Genomic DNA, 27,938 nt, shown 5'->3' with positions numbered 1-27,938 from the left:
ACCCCCCGCAGCTCCACACTGCAGTGGAGGCAGGGGAACCCTGCCGCTCCCCTCTGTGTGGAGGGGCAGGGGGACCCTGGAACTCTGAGCCCCCATGGGTGTTGGGAGTTCCTGAGCTCCCAGCCACCCATAGCTGCCCAGTCCTTTCCTGTTTTATCATGGATCTTTTTAGTAAAAGTCAGGGACAGTTCATGGGCTTCCGTGAATTTTTCTTTATTGCCCGTGGCCTGTCCATGACTTATACAAAATCTTAGCCTTAACCATAGGGGAAGATCTGTAGGTGATCTAAACTGTCATCGCTCCATTGATGTTGATTGCGTGAGGAGTATTTACTCCAGTTGAGGATTTGCCACCAAAGCCACAGAGCCCCCTTTGTGAAGAGCGTCACGGTCTCTGAAAATTCATCACATGACAGCAGTTGATTTTTCACTGGGAAAGACTTTTCCCTTTCTTTTTATTGCCAGCAATGCCCAGCGGTTGCCAACATTAAACAATGCCATGAGCTCTCACTCATTCGAAACCAAAGACTTAGACACAAAATGACATTGGCAAGAACAAGTTAGGGAGGGTGGCGACTCAGCACTTAGGGGAACATTTTTAAATCCATTTAGCAGGAGGTTAGTGCTGGAGTGCAACTGGCTTTATGCATTCAGACACAACAGGGTGCGCATTGTTATGCCATAATTGCCCACCTTGGGTGTGTGTGGTGTGAGGCAAGAGGCCAAAGGCTGAATGCTTTAATTCACCCACACGAGAAATGAGACTGAGGCAGAACAATGCATGCGCCTGTTGTGCTTGATTGTGATTAGCAAGTGGATCTATGTTGTTGTTGTTATAAATAGAAAACGACTGGTGACAAAGACACTGGTTTGAATCGCTTCAGAGGCCGTGCTCTTACGTTGTGGTTACTGATGTCAGACCAATTTAGTGGCTGTAGTTTAGGCCAATGGGCCTGACTCACTGCTAGACAGTCCACATCAGGTGATTTCTGAACCTCATTTTATCATGTGATGTGGTGGCAGGGGTTTCACAGCAGTCTCCAATGAGGAGTGCTGGAAATTCTCCCAGGAGCAGGTTAACATACTTGAAAGAGGTTAGGATGCAGCCCCATTCCTCTGTTGCCCCAAGAGATTACTAAATTATCTTGGCTACTGAAGTCCAGATCCTGTTCTCACTGAAGTAAATGGTAAAATCCCCATTTAAATCAATGAGAGTATGATCAGGACCTTAGCTGATATCCAGTACCATTGTCAGTGATTCACACGAACTTCACTTTATGACACTATCTTCCATCCAAGGATCTCACAGCACTTTGCAACATTAATCAATTAAACTTCACCACCTTGCTCGAAGGTGGGGACAGATTATATCCACATTGCAGATGGGTAAATAGAGGTCCAGACTTTGATGCCCTTATTCACAATGAATAGAATCTGACTCCATAAATAGTCTCATTAAAGTTGATGAGACCATTTATGGAGGAATGTGCTACTCAGTGAAAGTAAAGTATCTAGCCCAGGGAGCTGAAGTGTCTTGCTCAAGGACTCTCAGCAAACATCAGAAGAGTTGGGAGTGGAGCACACTTCTAGGAGCCCTGTTCCAACAACCAGACTATAATCCCGCCCAGAATATTTTTTAATTTAGCCCTAACTCTAATCTTAACACAAATGGGAATCACAATATTTAGAATCACATAGCTCTCCATTGTGTCATTGCGGCTTACTTATTAGTCTCAAAAAGCTGTGGAGAAACTCACATTTCCAACAGGCGATGAATGGTCTGGTTGTCTTTTTTTTTTTTAATGAATCAATAAAAAAGGTACAGAAATTGGCTATTTGTAATTGCCATTTAATTATGACTTGTTTCCAAACAGCAGTGCAATAGAGTGCAAAAAGGGATTAATTTGGTGCCAGAAGTCATTTCACAACTTCTTTACAGTCTGTGGTTCTACAGGGATGGTTCAGAAGCAACAAAAGCCATCCAGTAACAATGCAGTATCTACGCTGATATGACATTTCCAACTGAAATGGTTCTTTGGGAGTTGAAGGCTATTCGCTGGTGCTAGTGTTCTACAGCATGAATAGCTTTCAGGGGGTCCCTGTAGTACCCTCTGCATGCAACACCCAAACTTTGCTGCTTCCATGTTTTAACCTCAGGCAGTCTTCTGCCACCAGCTTCCACCTTGACGTGCTAATTGACAGAACCAATGCTGAGAACCATTAAAGCATGACTGGATTGCTTCTCCTCCTCTAAAAACAACACCCTACTTAGTTTTCTTTTAAACATGTCGCTTCATAAAAAGAGTGAGACAGACACAATGGGGGCATGGTTATACTGTTAGGTACCACCAAAAAGCATGTAGTTCTCTAGCCCATGCATCCCACTGAATCATAGGCAATGATATTAGACTATGGCAGCACAGCCTAGTCCACCATGCAGAATAATTTCTAACGGAGTCACTGATTTTCTCCATTTATACCAAAAGCAGAATTTGGCCCCTTGTTGTGCTTAGCGCTTTACTGAAAACCGTGTATCACTGCTATTTCTGTTTTCTTCAAATATTCATTATTTTCTAAAGACGAAGGCCCAGATGGGAGTTGGGCACCCAAATACCTCTGAGGGGCTGCTCCAAACTCTCTGAAAAATTCTGCCCATTGGATGTCAAAGGAAACAGAATTTGTGCTCTTTATTTGTATAGATTCTGTGCTCTTTATCTGTATAGATTTCTCTAATGTGGTTGGTCCTTGTCCAGCCAAGCACTAGAACACACGAGAAGTCCTTACTCTCATGCTTAAAGCTAAAAATGTGTTTAAATGTTCTGCTGGACTGGGACTTTTGTGGTATTCTAGTCCTAGGAGCAACATGCACTAAAGTCTATTGTACTATGGCTAGGGAATTGGGCTCAAGAATAGTGGCATTGCAACCTCTGCCTGCTTCTCTCTCTCTCTCACTCTCTTTGTATCTGGAGCATAGCCAATGGAGTGCCTTTGAGTAGACACTTCATAGAAGAGCACAGCCACCCTGCCAGAGACATCACATACTAGAAGTGTCTATTTGGTGGCGGAGTTTGCTGAACAAATGATAGTGTCATAGTTTGGGGGTGATGAGGTGCAGCTCAAAAAATGCACTTTTTTCCAAGTGTATTATTGTCGTCAGTGTTTAAAATTTTTAAACCTCTGCAATAAGGGGACGAGGGGAATGATTTAGGTCTTGTCTTATTGCCAGAGAGGAATTCCTGGCTGCCTGAAATCCCAAGTCTAAGAAATGCCACTAAGTTCATACAATACTTGTTGCATAGTTAAAAAAAATATCCCACACATGCCTGCTTCTGATTTTCCCTGAGCTGGTGAGAGGCAGGGAATGAGCAGAGGATTGGCTCCAGACTTGTCCATCCACATTGTGCTCTCGTCAATACCCGGCCTGGGCCGGGGAAGCTAATGTACCAACCAGCAGACTAACTGTTGTAATGAATCCTAGTCATGTGACACATGCGGAGCATTGCACATATGCTATGAAGAAGAATTGGCCATCACAGCATGGGTGGGGTGTCATACTTTGCTGCTGGTATAGGCCAGTAGTAAATTACTATCCTGCTGGAACAAAGACACAAAGGAATGACTGTGATTCAGAGGGTGTCTCCGGGTCACAGTGACTCCTGGTACTACTCCTAGGATGGACTAATTTATGCACCATTCCTTGCTCAGTGCTGTCACAGTCTAGCCCATTGAAGAGTGTTCATGGTTACAATATCTCTAGGATACCACATCAAAAGAAATACATATGGATTTTTAAAAAAATAAATAGGCTTTAATACTAAATTTCTCTAAAAATTAATTAGCTCCTTCAGCTACTCAACAAGTAGCTGCCTTCCCTGTCTCTTCTGGCATCGCTAGCTCATCACAGATGTGAGCATTAAGGAAGAGATAAAAGATGCAGCAAAGGGAGAAAATCTGCTAGAAAAAAAAATCTTACATCAAAAATATATCATGAAGGATGACGATGTGGAGAGGAATAATAAACACATTCAAACTTCCCAATGCCTAAACAAAAAATCTATAAAGAGAAATGGAGGAGTTCATTTCTTTTCTTAAAATGTTCAACTCATTTTAAAAAGAGAAAGTTTTTATCGGCTGCAGGGGCTTACTCGGGCTGTAAAATCACTCTCTGGTACTGATGGCTTTATGCTACCTAATTTTTCAGTAAGCCAATAAATCCACCCACCAACTATCTGCCCCAGCAGCAAGGAGGCTGACACCCATTTCAGGCTCTGGCTTCCACTGCAATGTTGGGATGATGAGGAATAAGAGAAGCTCTGTTGCAATAACTGGCCTTTGGACCAATGAGTCCTATCAGTTTAAAAGATGGCATGGCCTGTATCAGGAGACAGGAGATGGACAGTATGTGCTAAAACTAGGTTCTCAACTTTTTTCTTACCCTCTTTTCCATACTGTAACCCCCCGAACCTCTCTCCCATACAGCTGGGGTCTATCTGTGACCCCCTCTCATCTAGCAATATGGGAAAGGCAGAGAAGTCATGACCAAACTGAGGTTGAGAGGCCAGGTCTATTGTTTCTATAGTGCCTGTAGTCCAGAACCTCAAAAGTATTTAGTTTCCTAACTTCCATTGATTTTAATGGAAGTAAGAGCCCTACATACCTTTGGGGATCTGGGCTTATGTCCCTATTTCTCTCATGTCTTGTTATGTGGTACGGAAAATAAAGGAGGAAAGAAATGCTGGACCTGGGCTGAGACAGGGAGAGATAGGTAGCAAAAGGTGTGAAGGTTAACAAGTGGCTCACGGGAACTGTTACTACGCAAAGTGCATGGTCAGACTCACGTTCCAGAACAGAAAAGTGGCTGCTCTCCTTTCCTCAGTCCCTTTAGCTAACTTCCTTTTGATATGTGCATGCCATTTCTCCCTGCCAGTGAACCTGTAAGCTGATCTAAACATGACATCCAGTAGCCATATATGGAGCAAAATATATCTTGGAGCTGCATTCCAATGGGAAAGCAATATCCTTTGAAGATTTCTTTCCTTGGAGAGGGCACGTGTTTGTCATGATTCCTATTTTAAGTGTCATAGAAACAGATACTTCCTTAGTCCTCTCACCTTTACAGCTAAGGCGGCTTATCAGCATCTCAAATATCCTAACAGAAAATCAGAGTATTGCTAACGTATGAGTTCTCCTAGCAGCCCCAAAATTAAAGCGGAATCGAGGTTCCAAATATGAATGGAGCACTGGACTGAGTGAACTAATATCTTTGAAACAAATACCTAAGAAATGTTTGGATGAAATGGACATCTTTACAGACATTTGGTCTGCATTTCTGAAATGTAGATGATTAAATCCATATTGTTGGCTTCTTCCCCCTCTGCACTATGTCTCTCTTTACATCTTTCAAGAAATTTATGAACAAAGTTATTGTAAATCTGTTCTGTCTGTCTTGTCATTTAGATTCTTTTCAGAAATGTTGCTTTGCCAATGTAGATAAACAATCTCCTGCAGGATTAACACATACTACTTAAAATTCTAAATACAATGGAAGGCCACAAAAAGGCCTTGAGTAGAGGAGTTCTGGAGCTCTTTAAAATCTCACTGGTGATGGTAAAAAGAAGCTTATCTGAACTTTCTGGGTCTAGAGAAGGGGGCTGGAAATCCGAACAGCACAATTTTCTATATGGATTTCTGGTACTTCCTTTTACTGGTCATATTTTGAGCTGAGAAGCACAAAAATGTGTGAAAATTAGACTTGAGAAAAAGGGTCTGAATTTCAAACTCACTCAAAGTTCAGGAGGGTTTGGATCCAGAGTTTTGGATCATCCCATTACTGAGGTAGGGATGAGGTGCAAAATTAAGATCCAGATCCAGATTTGAATCTCCTACACAATTTGACATAAAGCTACTCAGAAGGTAGGTGGGTTTTTTTTTAATTTCTGTGTGAAAAATTGTGATTGAAAACATTTTTCCCATTTTAACTGATTTTGATTTTTCACATTAACATTGAAAAACCAAAACTAACCTTCTAAATAAATAAAATGTAGTCTTTTAGTTGCTGAAAACTGAAACAAATTGTGGTTTGGGGATTTTGAATTCTTATAACAAAATCTCAAAAATATTTTCAGAGACTATAGAAATTTTCTCATAAAGATGTCCATTGAATTGAAAAGCCATTTTCCACTAAAAAAACAAAAACAACCAACAAAATTTTAGTAGGAAAATTTTAAAACCAGCTCTACTTTGAGGGTGTTCAGATCTAGTGGTTTTGGTATGGAGCTGTTTTTAATTAAAATGAAAGCAAACTGTATAAGAACATTTCAGAATCTTAAGAGGTTTTGTTCAAATTTGGTTCAAGAAATGGATGAAAGTTCACATAGGAAAAGCAGAAATTGGTATATCTCTTGAACTGGTTCACCTAATCCTGCCTGAGACCCACTGTCCGCTTCTGTGAACTTCTTAAAGGAGCCAAGTAAAATATGCACAGAACAGCTAGCTGCATCCTCTTTCTACTTCTTTATTCACAGTTCACACATAACTCTGATTAGACAAAGCCTCTGATTAAAAAAAACCCTGTTGAATGATGATTGAGAAAAGTGTAGTCTTGGTCAGCTAGAGTTCTGATAGCCAAGCCATAGTGAAAAAAAAATCCAAAATGGCCATTAATCAGACACAGAAAACCACTGTTCATAACAAACTAAATTTTCAGAGCCTTGGTTATAACAGTCTTACAGACTGAGTCAGCTCAACCAATATGTTGAGAAGAAAGAAAGAAAGAATTTAATCAATCAAAATAATTAAATATCTTCATTTTTTTAAAAAAATATACAAATAATTCCAATCTGGTTATGTTATGAAGACACATTTTTAATGAGCCACATGTGCATGTGCAGACTCTTCTAATCTCGTATTTTGCTGGCTGTTACTCGTGCTCTCAGAGCCAGTTAATTTCTCAGCAACATTGTAAAGAGCATTAGCCTTTGCTTGTTTAAATAGCCCATTCTGAGGTCTGAGGGAAGACTAGGGAGCTCATGGACTTTCTTTCAAGGTTTTGGAAAGTTCAGAACAAATTGACTGCTCTGTGCAATATAGCAGTCAGCCATAAATGTCATCATTTGATGAGCAAGATTCTGTTCTCAGCTGCGCTGCTGTGAATGCAGAGTAACTCCGCCAAAGTCACTGGAATTACTCTAGATCTACATCTGTGTAACAGAGCAGATTCTGGCCTTATAAGTTGCCTCCAATCCCCTTAGCTTTCTAATTGCAAACAACGGCCTGATCCTGGGTTCCCCCATTTAAGAGTTTGCCAGTGTGGAGTCTCACTGAGGTCACTGTGGTTTCATACAGGAGCAGAGGTCTAATCAGGAGTGGAGCAAAGGAGTGCTAGAGTTCAATTTTATTTTATCTTTTCAAACAACTATACATCTCCAGATTTGAGGAAGATTGGGAGCCTTCCTCTCCCTGATATATAGCTAGCTAAGTCAGCTCAATCTTTTATATTTCATACAAAAGAATTGTTGCTCTTAATTTCTTAAAGTAATTCACCAATAAAGTGATCAGTACTAAGCAGATCTGTTCATAAAATGGCTGCCCATAGCATAAACTAATTGCTTCGGAAACCAACCCTAGTGCACAGTCAGAAGGGTCATTTAAACAGCAGTGTTATGAAACAGGAAAAGACTGGGACAAAGCCATTGTGCGTTTGTGCCGGTATACTTGCCAACCTTCTGGCTAGGGTGGGAGTTTCTCTGCTTCGGGTCTCCCTTCTAGCTCATCCTCCTTAAAGTTTTCAGGCCAACCTGATCTCTAGAATGGGAGATGAACTTTGAAAGGTGATCAATTTCAAAAGCTCAAAATTGAGAATTTCTCCCCAATCTGGTGTTCAAACGAGGCAACAGATTTCCACTCCCACCACGGGCTCCCAATCTAAATAAGCTGGCAAATATACAGTTAAGGTGAGAATATCTAAAATGAGTCAGCTACTGTGAGGATTCTTTATATGTAACGGGCTAATTATATGGCCCCTATTACTACAGTATCTGAGTACGTCCCCCCATAGAGCCAGTGGGCTTTTGGGTATCAGCACTGCTGTTCCGAGAACTGCCCAGTTTATCTCTCATTCTCTTTTTCTTGTATGATTTGGGTGAAGTGGAAATATGCAAAACATATGCCAAGCAGCATCTGCAAGTTTGACAGGTTCACTGATGCTTTCCTCACTAACGCCACATCAGTAATGCTCATATTATAACCTCTTTCTGCCCCATTAAAACAGAGGTTTCTGAATATATACCTGCTAAGAAAATTTCTCCCTTAGGCTCAAACTCTTTTTGCTTTCATACACACCTCATTCCTACTACCTCAAGGTTCCCACTAGCAGTGTTATTTTGGATAGATCACATCAGAAAAAAGTGTCCTTGAAAAGGGCCAGAGAAGAACCAGTTCTGTGCATTCCTAATCCATCTACTTGAAATTTTCAGCTAAATATCCTATTTTTTAAAGTTCCCAATAAAATAGGTAGCTGATATTAAAAAAAAAAGATGAATAGTTTCAAATACTGATAATTGCCAATAATAATACTTGCTCCAGCTCTTGGGTTCAGATTCCAGAGGGTTTTTTTACCCCCCTGCTGTTGCCTTATGTTTTCTCTAGGGAGAGGCAGATTTGGCCCTGACCAATACACTTTAACAGCTGAAGTCATGGGAACACCAACCAGAAACAGGATGAAGAATATATCCTAAGGCAACAAGGAGAGGGGTCTGTGAACTGGGGATACTGAGCCCTTGCTGATGTCAGTTAGGAATTGCTGAGCCGCTTGGCCACATCTGCATAAGCTTGCTCAATTTCTTTGTCCGCAGCACAAGTGTTGGTGAATTCATCCCTGGCATAAGCATTCTTCAGGTATCGCCATAGCCCCGTCATCTCTGTTGGGAACTCATAGTTGCGGTATTTCTTAGCTACAATCTAGAGCAAAGACAAAAAAAGAAACTTGCTGGTCTTAGGCTTTTAAACTTAAAAACATAAGAACGTAAGAATGGCAACACAGGGACAGACCAAAGGTCCATCCAGCCCAGTATCCTGTCTACTGACAGTGGCCAATGCCAGGTGCCCCAGAGGGCGTGAACCTAACAGGTAATGATCAAGTGATCTCTATCCAACCATCCATCTCCACCCTCTGACAAACAGAGGTTAGGGACACCATTCTTTACCCATGCTGGCTAATCAACATGAATTTATCTTAACCTCCATGAATTTATCTCGTTCTCTTTTAAACCCTTTTATAGTCCTTAGTAGAACTTCATTCTTTTTGTTCCATCAAAAGTTCAACATTTCCTGACCATTACCATGAAAATACAGTACCTAGTCTCAGGGCTTGTCTACACAAACACTTAGTTTGCAGCAAGCTGGGAACATGCTACCCCATGCTAGCTTGCTGCACACTAAGTATCCATGTGGTCCAGGCTGCCATCCACTAAAAGTGTGCTTTGATCCAGGGCCGTCTCCAGGGTTTTTGCCACCCCAAGCAGGAAAAAAAAAAAAAGAAAAAAAGCTGCGATCACGATCAGCTTTACTGCCACCGCTTCAGTCTTCGGCGGCAATTTGGTGGCTGGTCCTTCCCTCCGACAGGGAATGAGGGAGCCGGCGCCGAAGAGCAGGACGTGCCTCCCCTCTCCATTGGCCACCCCAAGCACCTGCTTGCTGAGCTAGTGCCTGGAGCCGGCCCTGCTTTGATCTTCCCTGCTTTGAAAGAGGGGTAAATTAAAGTGTACTAGGAACTTTTAGTGTGTGGCAGAAGGGTACATGAGGACTCTTAGTGCACAGCACACTAGTGTGGGGTACAGTTACACCCCAGCTTGCTGCAAACTAAGTGTTTGTGTAGACAAGCAGTAAAAGAAGTCCAATCCCACCGTGTGGTAACTGATGCCAAATCCTGACTTAGTACCAGTAAGTACTATATCCAAAGACCCAACAGGCTCCACCATGTTTTTTTCCCTCTTTCCTATGAACATCCCCTCTAACAGCTGGAATGGCAATATCAGAGATGATGCCTGGTCGGATGACACATTAAAAGGTAGATGGTTTAAAGGGTGTGAACTGAGAAAAGACTAAAAGAATGAAACATATTGCTTGGTCAAATAATCATGGCAGGGGATATAACCATCTACAAACATTGCAAAGATATACACAACAAGGAGGGGAAATATCTGTTCAGAATGGTACAGGGCACCAGGACTTAGATACCAAGAACTAGGTGCATTAGTAATATCTCAGGCTGATTGAACTAGGAGTATTGGTGTGAACTGGGAAAATACATGTGTGTATCAGGACGTTTCCTATCTCTGAGATTTACTAGATTGGAAATCTCTGTAGAAGCCCAACCATTAAAGACATTTAGGCCTTGATTCAGCACGTTACTTAAGCACATGCCTTACTTGTAATACGTACATAATCAATGGGATTAACTCATTGCTTAAGGTTAGATACATGCTTAAGTACCTTGCTAGACTGGGGCCTTTTGTCCTGGTTGGGCAATGAATTTAATAATACAATGTATGTAACAATCCTGCAGTGACAGAATGGACAAATTGATTGGGCGGGAAGGATTAGTTAATTTATTGGGTCTTTCCCATCTCTAGTTTTTATGACTGTAAAGTTACTCCTGAGTATAAAGGGAATTACATCCATATGTACCGTACAGCTCCCCTCTGTTTTCTAAAGTACTTATTAGAGTTTCCATCCATCTCAGGTTTTTCAGGACAGCTCTGTTCTTACAAGGGATTATGGTTTATTCTTATTACCAGGATCCCTTTGGCATACTCTAGGCAAAATCCATTTCTAAGCTGCATCTATGCAACCCCACTCCTTTCAGAAGTGTTTTGCACTGAACATAGAGGATAGAACCCACTCATCAATTTAGGTTGAGATGCACACAATTTCCACTGGAAGTCTTTAATCAAATGAGAATGTCCCTATATGACCACCGTTTTTTTGTGTCCGTAAAACAGACCTAGGACAATAGTCTGCAGCTATGCATGTCGATAAGAGATTTATAATTCTACAAGGTCTGTTTACCAATCTTTCATTTTGCCTTAAGAAGATGGGAACTAGCAATAGGCCACACAATGAAAGTTTTAAGCATTCGCATTAAAATGTCTGGCTGTGCCTCCATGAGGGAAGATGAGCCAGAGAAAGTGGCAAACCAGTGAGAATATGATCCCATTACCGTGTAAGTGACTTAGGCATCACATTCTGTGTTTTCTTTTTATATGTGTAAAGTCAGCGCTCACCATGGCTTAGCTTATGTTTTGACTCATGGAGCCAAGGTAGATGCATGACTTGGCTCCACTTTCCAGCTCCTGGCTTGCCCTGTCTACCAGGTACTTGTTTTTTTCTGAAGAAACATGTAATCTGATAAATTGAATAAATACAGCACTTAGAAGAGAGAATGATGAATATCCTTTGCACTACACCAGTGACCATTCTGCATCTTAAACCCTGGATCCCAGAGCTACCTTTCATTGTTAACTTTGCTATGTGAAATATGAGCTGAACAGCTGGTACATCTGAACAGCTCTCTTTAGGTTATACATGGGTGGGAATGTTCATAGAATCATAAAATATCATGGTTGGAAGGGACCTCAGGAGGTAACCTAGTCCAACCCCCTGCTCAAAGCAGGACCAATCCCCAACATTTTTTTTTTGCCCCAGATCCCTAAATGGCCCCCTCAAGGATTGACCTCACAACCCTGGGTTTAGCAGGCCAATGCTCAAACCACTGAGGATGCATAGGGTAAAAACTCAGAGTGAGACCTGGGGTTCTAATCCTGGATCTGCCACTGACTTTCTGTGTGACATTGGACAAGTCACTTCAAGCTCTCTGTGTCTGAGTTTCCCCATCTATAAAAAATGGGGCAAATTATGCTTAGCCCCTATTGTACAGCGCTTTAAGATTTGTGGAGAAAAGCACTAAGAGTATGTCTACACTGCAGTTACACACCTGCAGCTGACCAGTGCCAGTTGACTCGGGCTTGCAGGGCTCAGATTGTTTGACTGTTAATTCTGCTGTAGACATTCGGACTCAGGCTGAAGCCTGAGCTCTGGGACCCTACCAGCTCACCCCATTCTAGAACCCAGCTCTAGCCCAAACCCGGATGTCTACAATGCAATTAAATAGCCCCGCAAGCCCGAGCCCCGTGAGCTCGAGTCAGCTGGCACAGGCCAGCTGTGGGTTTTTAATCGTAGTGAAGACATATCCTAAGTGTTAAGCATTATTTTCTTACATATGTAGTGCTACTTGATCATGCATATACACACAATAGTCAGAAAAAAACAAAAAATAATTTATAAAATAGTCCAGTGGAAAGAAAGAATCTGGATGATGAGGGTTTGCAGCTGTCATGGTAGATAGCTTTAAAAATACACTTCCTATCAAGGGAAGCCAAAAGGTCACAAAGCTTATACAACCCTATTTTATAAAACCAGTGTGTGTGGGGCTGGGAGTGCAGAATGAGGGAGACAGGGGCACTGGCAAGATAATCAGTCCAAGGAGATGTGTGGTTTAGTTGATAGAGCCAGGTGTGATTTTATACCAATGTGAAGAAACAAAAAGGAAATACAGTGACAGAGTGCAATAAGTGCGAAAGAGTAAAGACAAAATATAGTCCAAATCAAAAGCAAACTAGCCTGTACGGTATTAGCTGTGAGATATGCTGGTGTGTTTCTAATAGCTCCAGCTAGCACAAGCTTCTGCTCTTTTCTCTCTGCAAACCCAGACACTAGGGAAAGAAGAAAGCTGTATATATATTGGCCTCAAGCCCTTCTTCCTGGGGGGAGGGATAGCTCAGGGGTTTGAGCATTGGCCTACTAAACCCAGGGTTGTGAGTTCAATCCCTGAGGGGGCCATTAAGGGAACTGGGGAAAAAACTGGGGATTGGTCCTGCTTGGAGCAGGGGGTTGGACTAGATGACCTCCTGAGGTCCCTTCCAACCCTAATAGTCTATGATTCTATGATTCCTCTTTCCCCGGTCACTATGTGCCAGAGAGGTCCTTAGTCCCTAACCCTGGACCTTCCCCTACTACGTATATTCTTGAGGCTGGAGAATTGGACTCCACCAGCCCAACAGTATCTGGCAGAGAGGAGAAAAGACGGTTACTCACCGTTGTAACTGTTGTTCTTCGAGATGTGTTGCTCATATCCATTCCAGGTAGGTGTGCGCGCCGCGCGTGCACGTTTGCCGGAAACTTTTTACCCTAGCAACTCCAGTGGGCCGGCAGGTCGGCCCCTAGAGTGGTGCCACTATGGCACTAGATATATACTCCTGCCAGCCCGCCCGCTCCTCAGTTCCTTCTTGCCGGCTACTCCGACAGTGGGGAAGGAGGGCGGGTGTGGAATGGATATGAGCAACACATCTCGAAGAACAACAGTTACAACGGTGAGTAACTGTCTTTTCTTCTTCGAGTGATTGCTCATATCCATTCCAGGTAGGTGAATCCCAAGCCTTACCTAGGCGGTGGGGTCGGAGTGAGAAGTCGCGGCCTGGAGCACTGCAGAGCCAAAGGCCGCATCATCTCTGGACTGCTGAACCAGGGCGTAATGGGAAGCGAATGTGTGGACCGATGACCAGGTCGCCGCCCTACAAATCTCTTGGATTGGCACGCGGGCAAGGAAAGCCAGCGATGATGCCTGTGCTCTGGTGGAGTGAGCAGTCACACGGCCCGTCGGAACATGGGCCAGGTCATAACAGGTCCTGATACAGGAGGTAACCCAGGAAGATATCCTCTGCGAGGATCCGGTCCGCTACCGCCACGAATAACTGGGGGGACTTGCGGAACGGTTTGGTCCTGTCCACATAAAATGCTAGCGCCTGACGGACATCTAGTGAGTGGAGCTGTTGCTCCCTGTGGGACGAATGGGGTTTTGGGAAAAAGACGAGGAGGAAGATCTCCTGGTTAATGTGGAAAGCTGAGACCACCTTGGGAAGGAAGGCAGGGTGTGGTCTCAGCTGCACCTTGTCTTTATGGAAGACCATATACGGGGGATCTACTGTGAGGGCCCGTAGTTCTGACACCCGTCTAGCTGAGGTGATGGCCACTAGGAAGGCGGTCTTCCATGAGAGATAGAGCAGGAAGCAAGTAGCTAATGGCTCGAATGGAGGACCCATGAGCCGTTAGGACCAGGTTGAGATCCCATGAAGGGGCAGGAGGGCGGATCTGTGGATAGAGACGCTCCAGTCCCTTCAGGAATCTCGCCACCATAGGGTGGGAGAAGACGGAACATCCGTCCACTCCAGGATGAAACGCGGAGATAGCCGCTAGGTGGACCCGGAGGGACGACAACACCAGACCCTGGGCCTTGAGGGACCAGATGTAGTCTAGAATAGTGGTGATGGGAGTCTCCATAGGGAGAAGACCTTTCTCCGAACACCAACAGGAGAAACACTTCCACTTAGCCGAGTAAGTAGCCCTGGTGGAAGGCTTTCTACTGCCCAGGAGAACCTCCCGAACCAGGGTAGAGCAGCATAACTCGGAGCCTGTCAACCACGCAGGAGCCATGCCGTAAGGTGCAGAGACGGAAGGTCCGGGTGACAGAGCCTGCCGTGGTCCTGGGTGATCAGGTCCGGATGTAGGGGCAGGGCAACTGGGTTGGCTACTGAGAGGTCCAGCAACATGGGGTACCAATGTTGTCTGGCCCATGCTGGAGCTATGAGAATCACCCGAGCTCTGTCTCTGCGCACCTTGAGGAGAACCCTGTGTATCAGTGGAACGGGAGGGAACACGTAAAACAGGTGGGTCGCCCATGGGATCAGGAAGGCATACGCTATAGACCCGGGCTCCCGACCCTGAAAGGAGCAGAATGTTCGACATTTCCTGTTTTCCCTGGACGCGAAGAGGTCCATCCGGGGACAACCCCACCTCTGGAAGAGTGAGAGGGCGACGTCTGGACGGAGGGACCACTCGTGCGAGCGGAAGGACCTGCTCAGTCGATCAGCTAGAGTGTTTCGTACTCCTGGGAGATAGGAGGCGGAAAGGTGAACGGCATGGGCTATGCAAAACTCCCAGAGACGCATCGCCTCGAGACATAGGGGAGAGGACCTGGTGCCGCCCTGCTTGTTGATGTAGAACATGGTCGTCGTGTTGTCGGTGAACACCGCGACACAACGACCTTGAAGGTGATGGACGAACGCTTGACAAGCAAGACGGACCGCTCTCAACTCCCGTATGTTGATGTGGAGGTCCAGCTCCTGAGGGGTCCACAAGCCCTGAGTTCTTTGGGCGCCGTAGTGCGCCCCCCAGCCCAGATCTGAGGTGTCCGTAGTCAGGGATGTCGAGGGCTGGGGCGGATGAAACGGGAGCCCCGCACAGACTACGGACTGGTCCAGCCACCACCGAAGGGAGTCCAGTACCCTTTGGGGAACGGTGACAACTGTGTCCAACGAATGTCTGGCCGGCCGGTACTGCGCGATGAGCCAAGATTGAAGAGGCCTCATGCGGAGTCGAGCATACGCTGTCATGAACGTACAGGCCGCCATATGGCCCAGGAGGGCCAGACATGTTCTTAGAGAGGTCAGTGGGGCCGCCTGCAAGCGCAGAATGATGGCCGACAGCGACTGGAATCTGGGCAAGGGTAGCAAGGCCCTGGCTAGGGTAGAGTCCAGAACGGCCCCGATGAACTCTATCCTCTGCGTGGGGAGCAGAGTAGACTTGTCCACGTTGATCACAAGGCCTAGGGCAGCAAAGAGGCTGCTGATCCTGCGGACGTGGTCGCGGACCTGCAGCTCCGATGTGCCCTGGATCAGCCAGTCGTCGAGGTAGGGGAACACGTGAATGCGGCAGCGCCAAAGGTGTGTGACGACGACTGCCATGCATTTCGTGAACACCCTCGGGGCCGTAGAGAGGCCAAACGGGAGGACCGCAAATTGGTAATGTTGGCGGTCGACCACAAAGCGGAGGAAACGCCTGTGCTGGGGGAATATGGCGATGTGGAAGTAAGCGTCCTGCATGTCGAGGGCGGCGTACCCGTCTCTGGGATCCAGGGATGGGATGATGGTTCCAAGGGATACCATCCAGAACTTCAACTTCACCATATACTTGTTGAGTCCCCGCAGGTCGAGGATAGGCCTGAGGCCCCCCTTGGACTTGGGGATGAGAAAGTAGCGGGAATAAAACCCCTTGCCCTTCTCGCTCTTTGGAACCTCCTCTATGGCTCCCTTTGCAAGGAGCGAGTGCACCTCCTGACGGAGGAATTGCTCTTGAGAGGGGTCCCTGAAGAGGGACGAGGATGGTGGGGGGGGGGCGAAGAAAACTGCAGGCAATAACCGGCCTGCACCGTATGCAAGACCCAACGGTCCGATGTTATTTGGGTCCACGCTGGAAGGAAAAATGAAAGACGGTTGGAAAACTGCGGGGAAGGATCCGGAGGGGAAACTGGTACTGCGCCCTCCGGCGCACCTTCAAAATGAAGGCTTGGGTCCAGGAGGGGCCTTGGTTTTGCCCCGTTTGGCCACCCGACTGTCTGCGTTGGTTGTTCCTGCCGCGGCGCCTAGTGAGGTCCTGCCGCGGACGGAACTGAGGATATGGTCGACGCTGTTGTTGTTGGTTCTGCTGCCGGAATGGCCTGCGTTGTGTCGCAGGCATATGCATCCCCAAAGACCGTATTATGACCCTATTGTCTTTAAGGTCCTTTAGTCTGGGGTCTGTTTTAGCGGAAAACAGGCCCTGGCCTTCGAAGGGGAGGTCCTGGATCATATGCTGGAGCTCTGGTGGAAGGCCAGAGACCTGAAGCCAGGAAATTCAGCGCATCGTAAGCCCCGAGGCAACAGTCCGAGTGGCCGAGTCCGCAGCATCCAGGGAGGCTTGTAGCGAGGTCCTCGCTACCTTTTTGCCCTCATCCAGGATGGTGGTAAACTCCTGGCAGGCGTCCTGTGGTAACAGCTCTGCGAATTTCCCCGCCGCTACCCAAGAGTTAAAGGAGTAGCGGCTAAGGAGGGCCTGCTGATTTGAGACCCTGAGCTGTAGCGCCCCCGCTAAATAGACCTTGCGGCCCAGGAGATCCATCCGTCTCGCCTCCTTCGACTTGGGCGCTGGGGCCTCTTGACCATGGCGCTCCCTGTCGTTCACCGACTGGACCACAAGTGAGCAGGGTGTCAGGTGAATGTACAGATATTCATAGCCCTTCGAGGGGGCCATGTACTTCCTTTCCACTCCTCGAGCGGTCGGAGGGATAGAGGCCGGTGACTGCCAGATAGTAGCGGCGTTGGCCTGAATAGTTTTGATAAAGGGCAGGGCCACTCTGGTGGGCGCATCGGCGGAGAGGATGCTCACCACCGGGTCCTCGATTTCAGAGACCTCCTCTGCTTGAATGTCCAGGTTCTGTGCCACACGTCGGAGGAGGTCCTGGTGTGCCCTAAGATCTAGCAGGGGAGGGCTGGAGGACGAGGTACCCGCCACTGCCTCATCTGGTGAAGACGATGAGGAAACCCCCGGCAACAGAGTGTCCACGGGGGGTTCTATCTGGGGCTGCATCTCCGTCACTGGAGGGAGCTCTGGGTCCTGGTGGCTGGACCTGCCTTCTGCTTCCGGGGAGGGAGGGGGTCTAGACACCGTCGCCTCCGGTGGCCTGCGTTCCGCCGCAGGGCAGGGGGTAATATGTTGTGGACCCTGGGCTTGGCGATACGCCCATGGGGTCCAAAACCCCCACTGTTGAGGCCCTCGTTCCTGAGGTGGAGGGTCCTGAAACAGGGCTGAGTGTCTGTCCTGGCCCAAGGCATAGGCGCTGTCTGCCTGAGAGGACACAGATGGTTCCCTGGAAGGCCACGGAGGCGCTGAGCCGGTTTGATAGGCGTCTCTATATACCGACTCCGATGCTCTCCTCAGTGCCGAGGATCGGTGCCGCGACCCGTATCGGTGCCGGGATCGGGACCGGGAACGGCGTGGTAGCCGGTGCCGGGATCCGGATCGGGATCTGCCTCGAGTGCCGAGAGAGGAACCGCGACCTTCGATCAGCGCGGTGCTGGGAGGGCAGCGGGGACCGGGACCTGCCACCGACGTGGTGCCGGGAGGTCGACCGGGATCGGGACCTACCACCGGCTCGGTGCCGGGAGGTCGACCGAGGAGCTGAACGTCGCGGTGAACGGTTCCTAGAGTCTCGGTGCCGGCGGTAAGAGGAGCCAGACCGGGACCGTGCAGATGCTGATCGGCGCCGCGAGTGCGACCGGTACCGCCGGGGAGAACGGTGCCGGGACTGCGAGCGGCGCCCCGAGCGTGAACATTCACGTCTCCGGGGCGATCGGTGCCGGGACTCTGGAGACAGCGCTCTTAGCATTGGTTTGCCTCTGGAGGTTACCCATCCCGGGGGTGCCGTCTGAGGCTGCGATGGCTCCGTGAGAGCTATCAAGTCCCGTGCCGAGGCAAAGGTCTCCGGCGTAGATGGGACTAACAGCTCGACCCCTGATCTCAAGGGGGAGCTAGGAGGGACTGGACTCGACGGACCTTCCGGACCCGGAGTCGACAGCAGCCCTGCAGGTGGTGCCGTGGCCAAGGTAGGTGCCGGGCATTCCACTCGGGCCTGCCTCGATGGTGTTGCAGACACCGAGGGTCGTGGATCTGCTCCCGGTGCCGGCGATGGCCGGTGCCGGGGAGTCTTGCCGGTGCCGGCGCGGTCCGGTGCCGGAGCAGAAGTGGCCGGCTGTGCCGCCGGTGCCAGAGTTAGTGCCGCTTCCATTAGGAGAGCGCGGAGTCTTTGATCCCTCTCCTTCTTTGTGCGAGGCTTAAAGGCCTTGCATATACGACACTTCTCACTTATGTGCAATTCCCCCAGGCACTTGAGGCACGCGTCTTGGGGATCGCTAGTCGGCATCGGCTTCTTGCATGCCAAGCACTGCTTGAAGCCCAGCGAGCCAGGCATGAGCCCGGTGCCGGGCGCCGGGAAGGGCAACGGCCCACCCGCGAACAAGTTAAACAACTATATATAATACACAACTAACTAATATACTATCAAACTATCTATGAACTATTTACAACTACGACTATGAACAGAGTACAGGAGAGCTAGGTACGTGGAGGACAGCAAGCCGCACTCCACAGTTCCAGCAACCGACATGGCGGTAAGAAGGAACTGAGGAGCGGGCGGGCCGGCAGGGTATATATCTAGTGCCATATTGGCGCCACTCTAGGGGGCGACCTGCCGGCCCACTGGAGTTGCTAGGGTAAAAAGTTTCCGGCAAACGTGCACGCACAGCGCACACACCTACCTGGAATGGATATGAGCAATCACTCGAAGAAGAACTTCAGCTTGCTCTGACCTCTGACATCTACCAGCAGTGGGGCAGATAACGCTGTGAAGGAGATCTAGTGAATTTAATCGACCACCTCCCTTTTACCTCAGAGGAAGGGATCTGGCCGCTCAGCAGGCCCCATATCCTGTTAAAGAACCTGCTAGACTTACACTTGGCTGCCAGAGTCCTGTTTGCTCTACCTGAGTTGTGACGTACATCCCATAGAACCCAAACACCATGTACCTGCTGACCCAGACTAGTGAATAGTGACAGATGGAGTCTCAAGGGAGCTAGGAAGTACCATGCAATACCCCAGCCTATTCTGCCCACCTCACAGTGCACGGGAGTTGAGCGGGAGCCTCACATTAATGCACATTCAATCCGGTTTTCCTTCCTCTTTACAATCAAAGAGTCTTTTTAGATCTTATTTAATTTTCTTTGCACTTTTGGCCAAGATCGTAGGACCTTACAAACTATTTATAGACCAGGCTCTTTCCTATAGAAAAGAAGGGACTGACAGATAGAGCTACAGCATTTCTAGGATAGTTCAGGTTTACAGACTTGAGCACTTTACTGTCAGACCAGATTTGCTTATCCATCAGATGAAGCCTTTTACCTTAACAACATGAAGTTTGGGCAGAAGGTTGCAATCAGCAAGCGTCAGCTCATCCCCGTCCAGAAACTTGCGTTTAGACACTTCAGTGCCGTCTGCATCGATTTCTTCAGGGAGAGGGGTGTTCAGATAGTCGTCCAGCTTCTTTAAAGCCTTTGTCAAACCTCTCTCAAGGCCTTTGTCAATAAATAAATAAATGGGTGAGTGGGAAGAAAGAAAGGCTTAGAAACACTCTCATTAACACTGCCTGTGACCATACTTACAAAGCTAAGGCCAGATGCTCTGGTGTGAGACTCTGTGCTGTATCTCCAGTGGAATGTGACTGTAAACCAGCTACATGAGGATTGCCCCAGGCTAGACCTAGTTCTCCTGTGACACAGGTGGCTCTTAGGTACAGCCCTTCCCTCCTAACAATATAACAACAAAAAAGGGACCCTGGAAGGAGGAAAAGAGGTGCTGTCATGATGTTCCCACATCCTAGGCTGTGATTTTGGTGCACTGCAGCCATCGGATCTCAAGGTAGGTAGAACAGTTGTAGATAGTATGGGGCGAATGGCCATGTACACATGGACTGGGAGATGCCCCGGTACCTCCTCACACTGTTATTATCAAACATCCAGTGAAGAGGCTTAATGAATTGGAGCGCCCCAATTCCAGTAGCACTATTCCAGCTCTACAGTATTGCCATTAATATCACACCTGGTTCAGTACTTCATGCTCATTTTTGCTTTTATGTAAATTCATTTAAGGTGGCAGGAATGTCTCAGAAGATGCCAGCCATAGTGCTATGTTCTCCCAGTCACTTAGAATCATAGAATATCAGGGTTGGAAGGGACCTCAGGAGATCATCTAGTCAAACCCCCTGCTCAAAGCAGGATGAATTCCCAGAGAGGATTGTTTTTTTTTCTAATCCCAGTTCCCTAAATGGCCCCCTCAAGGATTGACCTCACAACCCTGGGTTTAGCAGGCCAATGCTCAAACCACTGAGCTATCCCTCCCCCCACAGAAGATACAGTGTGACTGAAAAAGCCATTTGACAACAATGAAACGTGATGCCACACAAAACACTCATGATATCCAGCCAGTTTCAAACCTCTCCCCATTTCAGAATTGAATTTGGGGAAAGTTCCACTTTCAGTTGATTTCAAAGGGGCTGCACAGCAGAGAGGAGAATTTGGACCTTTCACTTTAAGACTTACTAAAGGCTAAATCCCGCAGTCCATCCTTCCCCGTACAATAAATTCCTTTTGACTCCAGTGGGAGTTCTGCACTCAAAATGATGACAAGATACAGCATATAACAAAGGTGCCAAATTCTCCAGCAAAAACATCAGCCCAGGTGCAAGATCTCAGTGTCTACACTTCACCATCATCAGAATGAACCAATTACAGATATTGTATTCATTCATCACAAACAGTGTATTTGCCCCAGGTGATTGGGCAGAAGTTTGCAAGTTATTACATGGATTGAAAACTCTCTGGGACAGGGACCTTCTTTTTGTTCTGGGTTTGTACAGCACCTAGCACAATGTGGGTCCTGGTCCACCACTAGGCACTTTGGTAATACAAATAACTGATAATGTATAATGTGCAAAATAACAAGATGGCCCTAATGAGGATAAGGGCCAGAACCTCAGCTGATTTACATCAGCTGTGGCTCTGAAGCATTACACTTTTAGGCCCGATTCTGCACAGTTTTACCCCTGTGAGCTACTTTACTCAATGCTGACATCTACATTTGTGGTGGGAGGTGTGATTCTCAGCTGATGGAGACATACCAGTACTAGCTCTGCTCGAGCTAGCACACTAAAAATAGCAATGTAGCTAGGTAGCAGCTTGGGGTAACCATCCAAGTATATACCCAGGGTGTCTGGGTGGGTATGTACGCAGGCAGCTAGCCTGAACTACCTCCAATGCTACCCTGGCTATACTGCTAGTCTTTGCAAGTGGGAATGTCTATGCAAACCGGAAATCACACCTGCCAACTCAAATGTAGATGTAGCCAATGAATGAAGCTATGTATGTGCAGAAGTATTTTCAGAACCAGGTCTTTAAACCCATCTTATGTGGTGCAAAGGATACTCCTGAGCGCATTTTGCACCAAAAAATAAAAAATTCTGTGCCAAAACATTAAAAATTCTGCACACAATATTTTAAAATTCTGCAAATTTTATTTCTCAAATAAATATGGAGGCTCCAGTATAGCATTGGGGAGCACAGGCCACTGGCTGCACAGAGGTTGGAGATGACTATACAACTCCCCCACTTCCCTCCCTCACTCGGGACACAGATTCAGCGGTGAGGCTGCACCCAACCCTGACACAGTGCAAAGACTGGACCTGCCCCAGAAACACCCCAGGGCCCTGCCCCTCTGTACCAGGTGTGGGCAGGCAGGCTCAGCAAGGCATGATCCAAGTGTGGAGGGGCTTAGTGTAGGGGGATCCAGGTGTGGGTTGAGAGGGTTCTGTGGGGAAATCTGGGTGCGGGATGCTCAGTGGGGGATCCAGTGGGGGGGGGATCTGGATGCACAAGGGCTTGTTGGAGGGTTCTGGGGGCAAAGATAATGAGACTCTGCAGGGAGGTCCAGGTGAAGGTGGTTGGGGCTCAGTGGGGGTATCTCTGGGTGTGGGTGATCTGTGTGTGTGATAGAACTTAGCAGGGAGATCTGTGTGTCGTGGGGATCAGTGTGGAAGCTCTAGGTGTGGGGTGAGTGGGGCTCAGTGGGGTGGGGATCCAGGTGCAGCTGGTTGAGGCTCAGCAGGGTGGGGATCTGGGTGTGGGTGGCCTGTTGGGGTGGTCCAGGTGCAGGAGATGAGGCTTGGCGGGAGGGTCTGAGTATGAGAGAGTCTGGATGCACAAGGGTTGGTGGATGGGGGAGCAGCTCCCTCTACAGTGATCCCTCTCTCTGCAGCTAAGTGATGAGTGCAGGGAGCGTGCCGGGGGTGGGGAGTGAGGGAGTTTGCAGCACTTCCTACATCTGGGGGAAAAATCTGGGGGTGGGTCTGACACAGCCTTGGATCCCGTGCAGGGGAAGAGGAAGTCCCATCCTCCTCATCTCAGCTGAGACTAGCAGCTGAGTCTGGTGCAGGGTAGGAGCCACCAGCTGGGTCTTCCCCAATCCCTCCCCCTCCTCCACAGAGATTTACCTTTCTGCCAGCTGCCCTGGGCATCCCAAACATACTGCTGGGGAGGGTCAAATGACCATTCTTGTGGCTTCCCTTTGTTTCCCCACCAGAAAGTCATTTTTCTGTGGGGAAATGAAGAAATCTGCAAGGGATATAAATTCTGCACATGCGCAATGACGCAGAATTCCCCCAGGAGTAAAAGTGGCCTTAAAACAGCTGAAGAATTCACCTTGACATGGGGAACTCCAGGAGCAAAACGCTGACACAAGTGACTCTATCACCTCTGGCATCAGCCACACCTCCATCCCTGGCATGAGGGCAGAGATGATGTGTTTCAAAGGCATTTAGGATGGAGGAGAGCATCACTATGCCTGATCTTCCACTGGCATAATATCCATTACGGACCTTATGCCAGTGGTGGAAGTTAAAGTAGACTGCCTGTTGCTCTCACTTCCACCCGGCTCTGCTAGCCACGGATCAAGGAACCACACCAGTGCTCTGTTGCTGCCATGCTCGGACACAGTGAAGAATCATCATGACCTTATTGTTAGGACTGAGAAACTAGAATCCCAACTGAACCCTCCCGCACCCAGCAAACATGTTAGGGAAGATTAGAATTTCATGTCTGAAAGCAAAGACTCTAAAATGACTGAAGTGTTGCCATCTATAAAACAAAAGTGTTGCCATCCCTTATTTAATCTCCCAAATTTAATTTTGACACTGACATTCTACTGTCAAATTCTGGCATTATTGTCTGTAATCGCCTGCAGCTGTGTTCTGCTACACAGCTCATATTGAAAGGTAATAAGGACATGCCGTTTAATATACCCTCGTGGCAACAATGGAAATATTTTGCAATCTCTTTTTGTTTTGACCCATAACACCTGTTGAACAGAAAGTTTTCTTTTTCCCGGTCAGCACCAGATAATATTCTCTTATAGCGAACTCATTTGGAGACAATGGAATTGAATTATTCCGATTTAACTCAATTTAGCTCACTTGGATTTTTGAAAACTGGCTTAACACTGAGCATTCTCCCGTATCCCTGACAACCCAATAAAATCTCTGGTTTTGCTAGATCATCTGTTTTATATTTCCAATATGAGAAGAAGGTATTGCACAACACTAAGAAAATGCATTAAGTGCGTTGTATGCTAGACTATAAAGTCAGATAGGTGTGTTTATAAAGAAAGGGCAGAGGCAAGGTGTTTTTAATGTGGTTCTTTTCTGGAATGCATTCATTTCTCTTGCTGCTATCACTATATCAATGTGTTTTAAGGCTCTCTCAGAAACAGTGGCTGGAGTGATGCCTGCTGGTGAGAGTAGAAAATAACATGCATGTGAATTCTTCAGGGCGCTTTAACCTCTTCATACTTAGCAGGCATTTGCCTACTAGAATAATCACAGTAGCGGGCATCAGTAGATCTGTGTTCTAATTCAGGGGCTCTATTTGGTCCCTGCAGGATCCCAGTATTTCTCACTAAAATCAATGGGGGAGCAATACATATCCTGGTGTGAGAATTGTGACCATAACTTGTTGTGTGACCTTGGGCAAGTGAATTAGCCTCTCTAAGCCTTAGTTTCATGATAATTCAATCGTGGACCATCGAGCCAGATCTGCTATTCCAACAGGAGAGAACTGCCCCAATCTCAAAGTGACTGAGATAACGGTCAGTCCATGATAAAGACCTCGGTTAAATTTTTCGAAAGCTCCTAAGGGAATTAGGGGCCAAAGTTTTATTTTCAGATGTACTTAGGACCAGATTTTAAAGGATTTAGGTGCCTAAAGATGCAAATGGCACCAGGTGAGATTTTCAAAACTGCCTATATATCTAATTCTCTTGGTGCATATCTGCATCATGAAGTATCTAAATACCTTTGAAAATCTGCCCCTTAGAAGCCTGTCTCCTTGAAAGTCAATGGGATTTAGGGTTTTAAGTGCCTAAGTCCCTTTTGAAAATGGGACTTAGGCGCCAACATCACTTAGTTGCTTTTGAAAATGTTCCCCCTGATCACCGCCTCCCAGACATCCAGATCCAAATCCTGACACCAGATCCAGAGTGTGGACAGCTCTGTGAATGGAATCCATTCCCATGGTTATCGTGGCAAGTATGGAAACCTGGGTCAACTGAGATCAATCATCTGCATGGACAATGAAAACACCAAGCACAATCAGCATTGGGGATCACAGTGCCTACACAGTGAGTGATCTATTCAAGCTAACTACAGGTTCCAAGTTCACTTGCATCAGAAATCAGTTATAAAATACACGGTGACATGACCTCCTTTATTTTCCAGTGCCTCATGCTGGACAACATACCCAGCTAGGAACATTTTACTCCACTTCTGGTCCTGCAGTGTCATCTTGGCATTAGGGACTATATCTTTAAAAGCTAAGCTTTCCAGACAGAGAGTCTGGGTGGGGTGCTGTGCTGTGAAGCTCTTGTTGTTATGCACAGCCATTGGAACCAGAGTACCAGACACAGAAGAAAGCAGAGCTTTTGCTAGCGTGTTAAGCGTTGATTGATTGCTGAACACCACCTCATCCAGCCAATCACACAAAAAGAGATCGGCAAAAAATTTCACACAATTCTTTGCAGTTTTCCTGTTCCACCCCTTTACAGTTTTTCACAACTTTGTCTAACAGCGCTTAGAAGCCAGAGAAATAACACTTTACGACCTCAGAGAAACCACAGAATATTTAATGCATGTATTACCATCTGCCAAATACACAGGGCGAGGTTCAGTTTAGCTGATGATACCAAATTTACAATGATATCCTGCATGCAGGATAAGGTTACTCGGTGTTGAACAATGAGATTAACAAATCCTGACATGCACAGAATTATAAAGATTGTAACGAAAGTTAACAGTAATTGGAAAAATTCTGCCGTGAGACACACAGGCATAAATCTGGAGTAACTCCACAATATCAACAAATTTACTCCAAATTTACACCAGTTTAACCGAGAAAAGATTGATACAGAGCTTCAGCTGCTATTTTTTCTATCTAAATTCAAGATTCCCTTTTTTTCCTTAATGAACTGCTGAAATTCAGTTTTCATGCTACTTTGTTTGTCACCTTCTCTAATCTCAGTTACACCAATATAAATCCGTAGCAGCTCCATTGATTTACTTCAGCTTTGCACCAGAAACAGGAAAAGGAAAATTTGGCTCTTTTTTATACTTAATAACAGGGACTTCAGAAATGAATAAATGATAATGATGGTTCTGCATTATTGACAGGAAGTTTTATAACATGGATAAGGGAGCACTCGAGGCTGGACCTGAGAGAAACAATCAGGAAGATAAAGAATTTAAGCGCCAATCTACAGGGCTCCAGAGATAATCCTGGCAATTATAGACCAGTAAGGCTGACTTCAGTACTGGGCAAACTGGTTGAAACTATAGTAAATAGCAAAATTGTCAGACACATAGATGAACTTAATTTGTTGGGGAAAAGTCAACATGGTTTTTGTAAAGGGAAATCACGCCTCACCAATCTACTAGAATTCTTTGAGGGGGTCAACAGGCATGTGGACAAGAGGGATCCAGTGGATACAGTGTACTTAGATTTTCAGAAAGCCTTTAACAAGGTCCTGCACTTAGGGATTTTAAGCAAAGTAAGCTGTCATGGGATTAGAGGGAAGGTCCTCTCATGGATTGGTAACTGGTAAGAAGATAAGAAACAAAGGGTCGGAATAAATGGTCAGTTTTCAGAATGGAGAGAGGTAAAGAGTGGTGTCCACCAGAAGTCTGCACTGGAACCAATCTTATTCAATATATTCATCAATCTAAAAAGTGAGATGGCAAAATTTGCAGATGATACAAAAACTACTCAAGATAGTTAACTCCCAGGAAGACTGCAAAGAGCTCCAAAAGGACCCCGCAAAACTGGGTGATTGGGCAACAACATGACAGATGAAATTCAGCGTTGATAAATGCAAAGTAATGCACATTGGAAAACATAATCCCAACTATACATATAAAATGATGGGGTCTAAATTAGCTGTTACCACTTAAGAAAGAGATCTTGGAGTCATTGTGGATAGTTCTCTGAAAACATCCACTCAATGTGCAGTGGCAATCAAAAAGGTGATCAGAATGTTGGGAATCATTAAGAAAGGGGTAGATAATAAGACAGAAAGTATCATATTGCCTCTATAGAAATCCATGGTAGGCCCCCATCTTGAATACTGCATACAGATGAGGTCTCCCCATCTCAAAAAAGATATACTGGAATAGGAAAAGGTTCAGAAAAGGGGAACAAAAATTATGAGAGGTATGGAATGGCTTCCATATGAGGAGAGATTAATAAGACTGGGACTTTTCAGCTTGGAAAAGAGACGACTAAGGGGAGATATAATAGAGGTCTACAAAATCATGACTGGTGCGGAGAAAGTATATAAAGAAGTGTTATTTACTCCTTCTCACAACACGCAAATTAGGGGTCACCAAATGAAATTAATAGGCAGCAGGTAAACAAACAAAACCAAGTATTTTTTCACATAACATACAGTCAACCTGCGGAACTACTTGCCAGAGCATGTTGAAGGCCAAATCTATAACAGGATTTAAAAAAGAACTAGATAAGTTCATGTAGGATAGGTCCATCAATGGCTATTAGCCAGGATGGGCAGGGATGCTGTCCCTAGCCTCTGTTTGCCAGAAGCTGGGAATGGGTGACAGGATGGATCACTTGACGATTACCTATTCTGTTCATTTCCTCTGGGGCATGTGGCACTGGTCACTGTCAGAAGATGGGATATTGGGCTAGATAGACCTTTGGTCCAACCCAGTAGGGCCATTTTCATGTTCTTAAGCCTTTGCAGATCTGACTGCAGTATCAGGATTTAAATTAGTATTTATTACAACGTGAGGTATCAAGGCCAAGGTATATGTGGCTCTTTCTATGAGAGAATATCATTGAAACC

At 46.4% G+C, this 27,938-nt stretch overlaps 1 protein-coding gene across 4 annotated transcripts in view; it reads right to left on the bottom strand.

Moving 5' to 3' along the window:
* Positions 1–418: 418 nt before the first annotated feature.
* CLIC5 (chloride intracellular channel 5) overlaps positions 419–27,938 on the bottom strand; it is a 159,863-nt gene continuing 132,343 nt past the window's right edge. For all 4 annotated transcript variants that reach the window (XM_050950853.1, XM_050950855.1, XM_050950856.1 and 1 more), the window contains 2 exons: positions 19,884–20,056; positions 419–8,957 (listed from right to left, as the gene is read on the bottom strand). In XM_050950853.1, coding sequence (XP_050806810.1) covers positions 8,790–8,957; positions 19,884–20,056 — 341 coding nt within the window. In that variant the 3' untranslated portion in view covers positions 419–8,789. The remainder of the gene's footprint in view (positions 8,958–19,883; positions 20,057–27,938) is intronic.

The sequence above is a fragment of the Gopherus flavomarginatus genome, chromosome 4, assembly GCF_025201925.1.
Source record: "Gopherus flavomarginatus isolate rGopFla2 chromosome 4, rGopFla2.mat.asm, whole genome shotgun sequence".
NCBI classification, from domain to species: domain Eukaryota; kingdom Metazoa; phylum Chordata; order Testudines; family Testudinidae; genus Gopherus; species Gopherus flavomarginatus.
The sequence above is the reverse complement of the archived record's forward strand: the minus strand, read 5'-3'. Positions and strand labels throughout refer to the sequence as shown.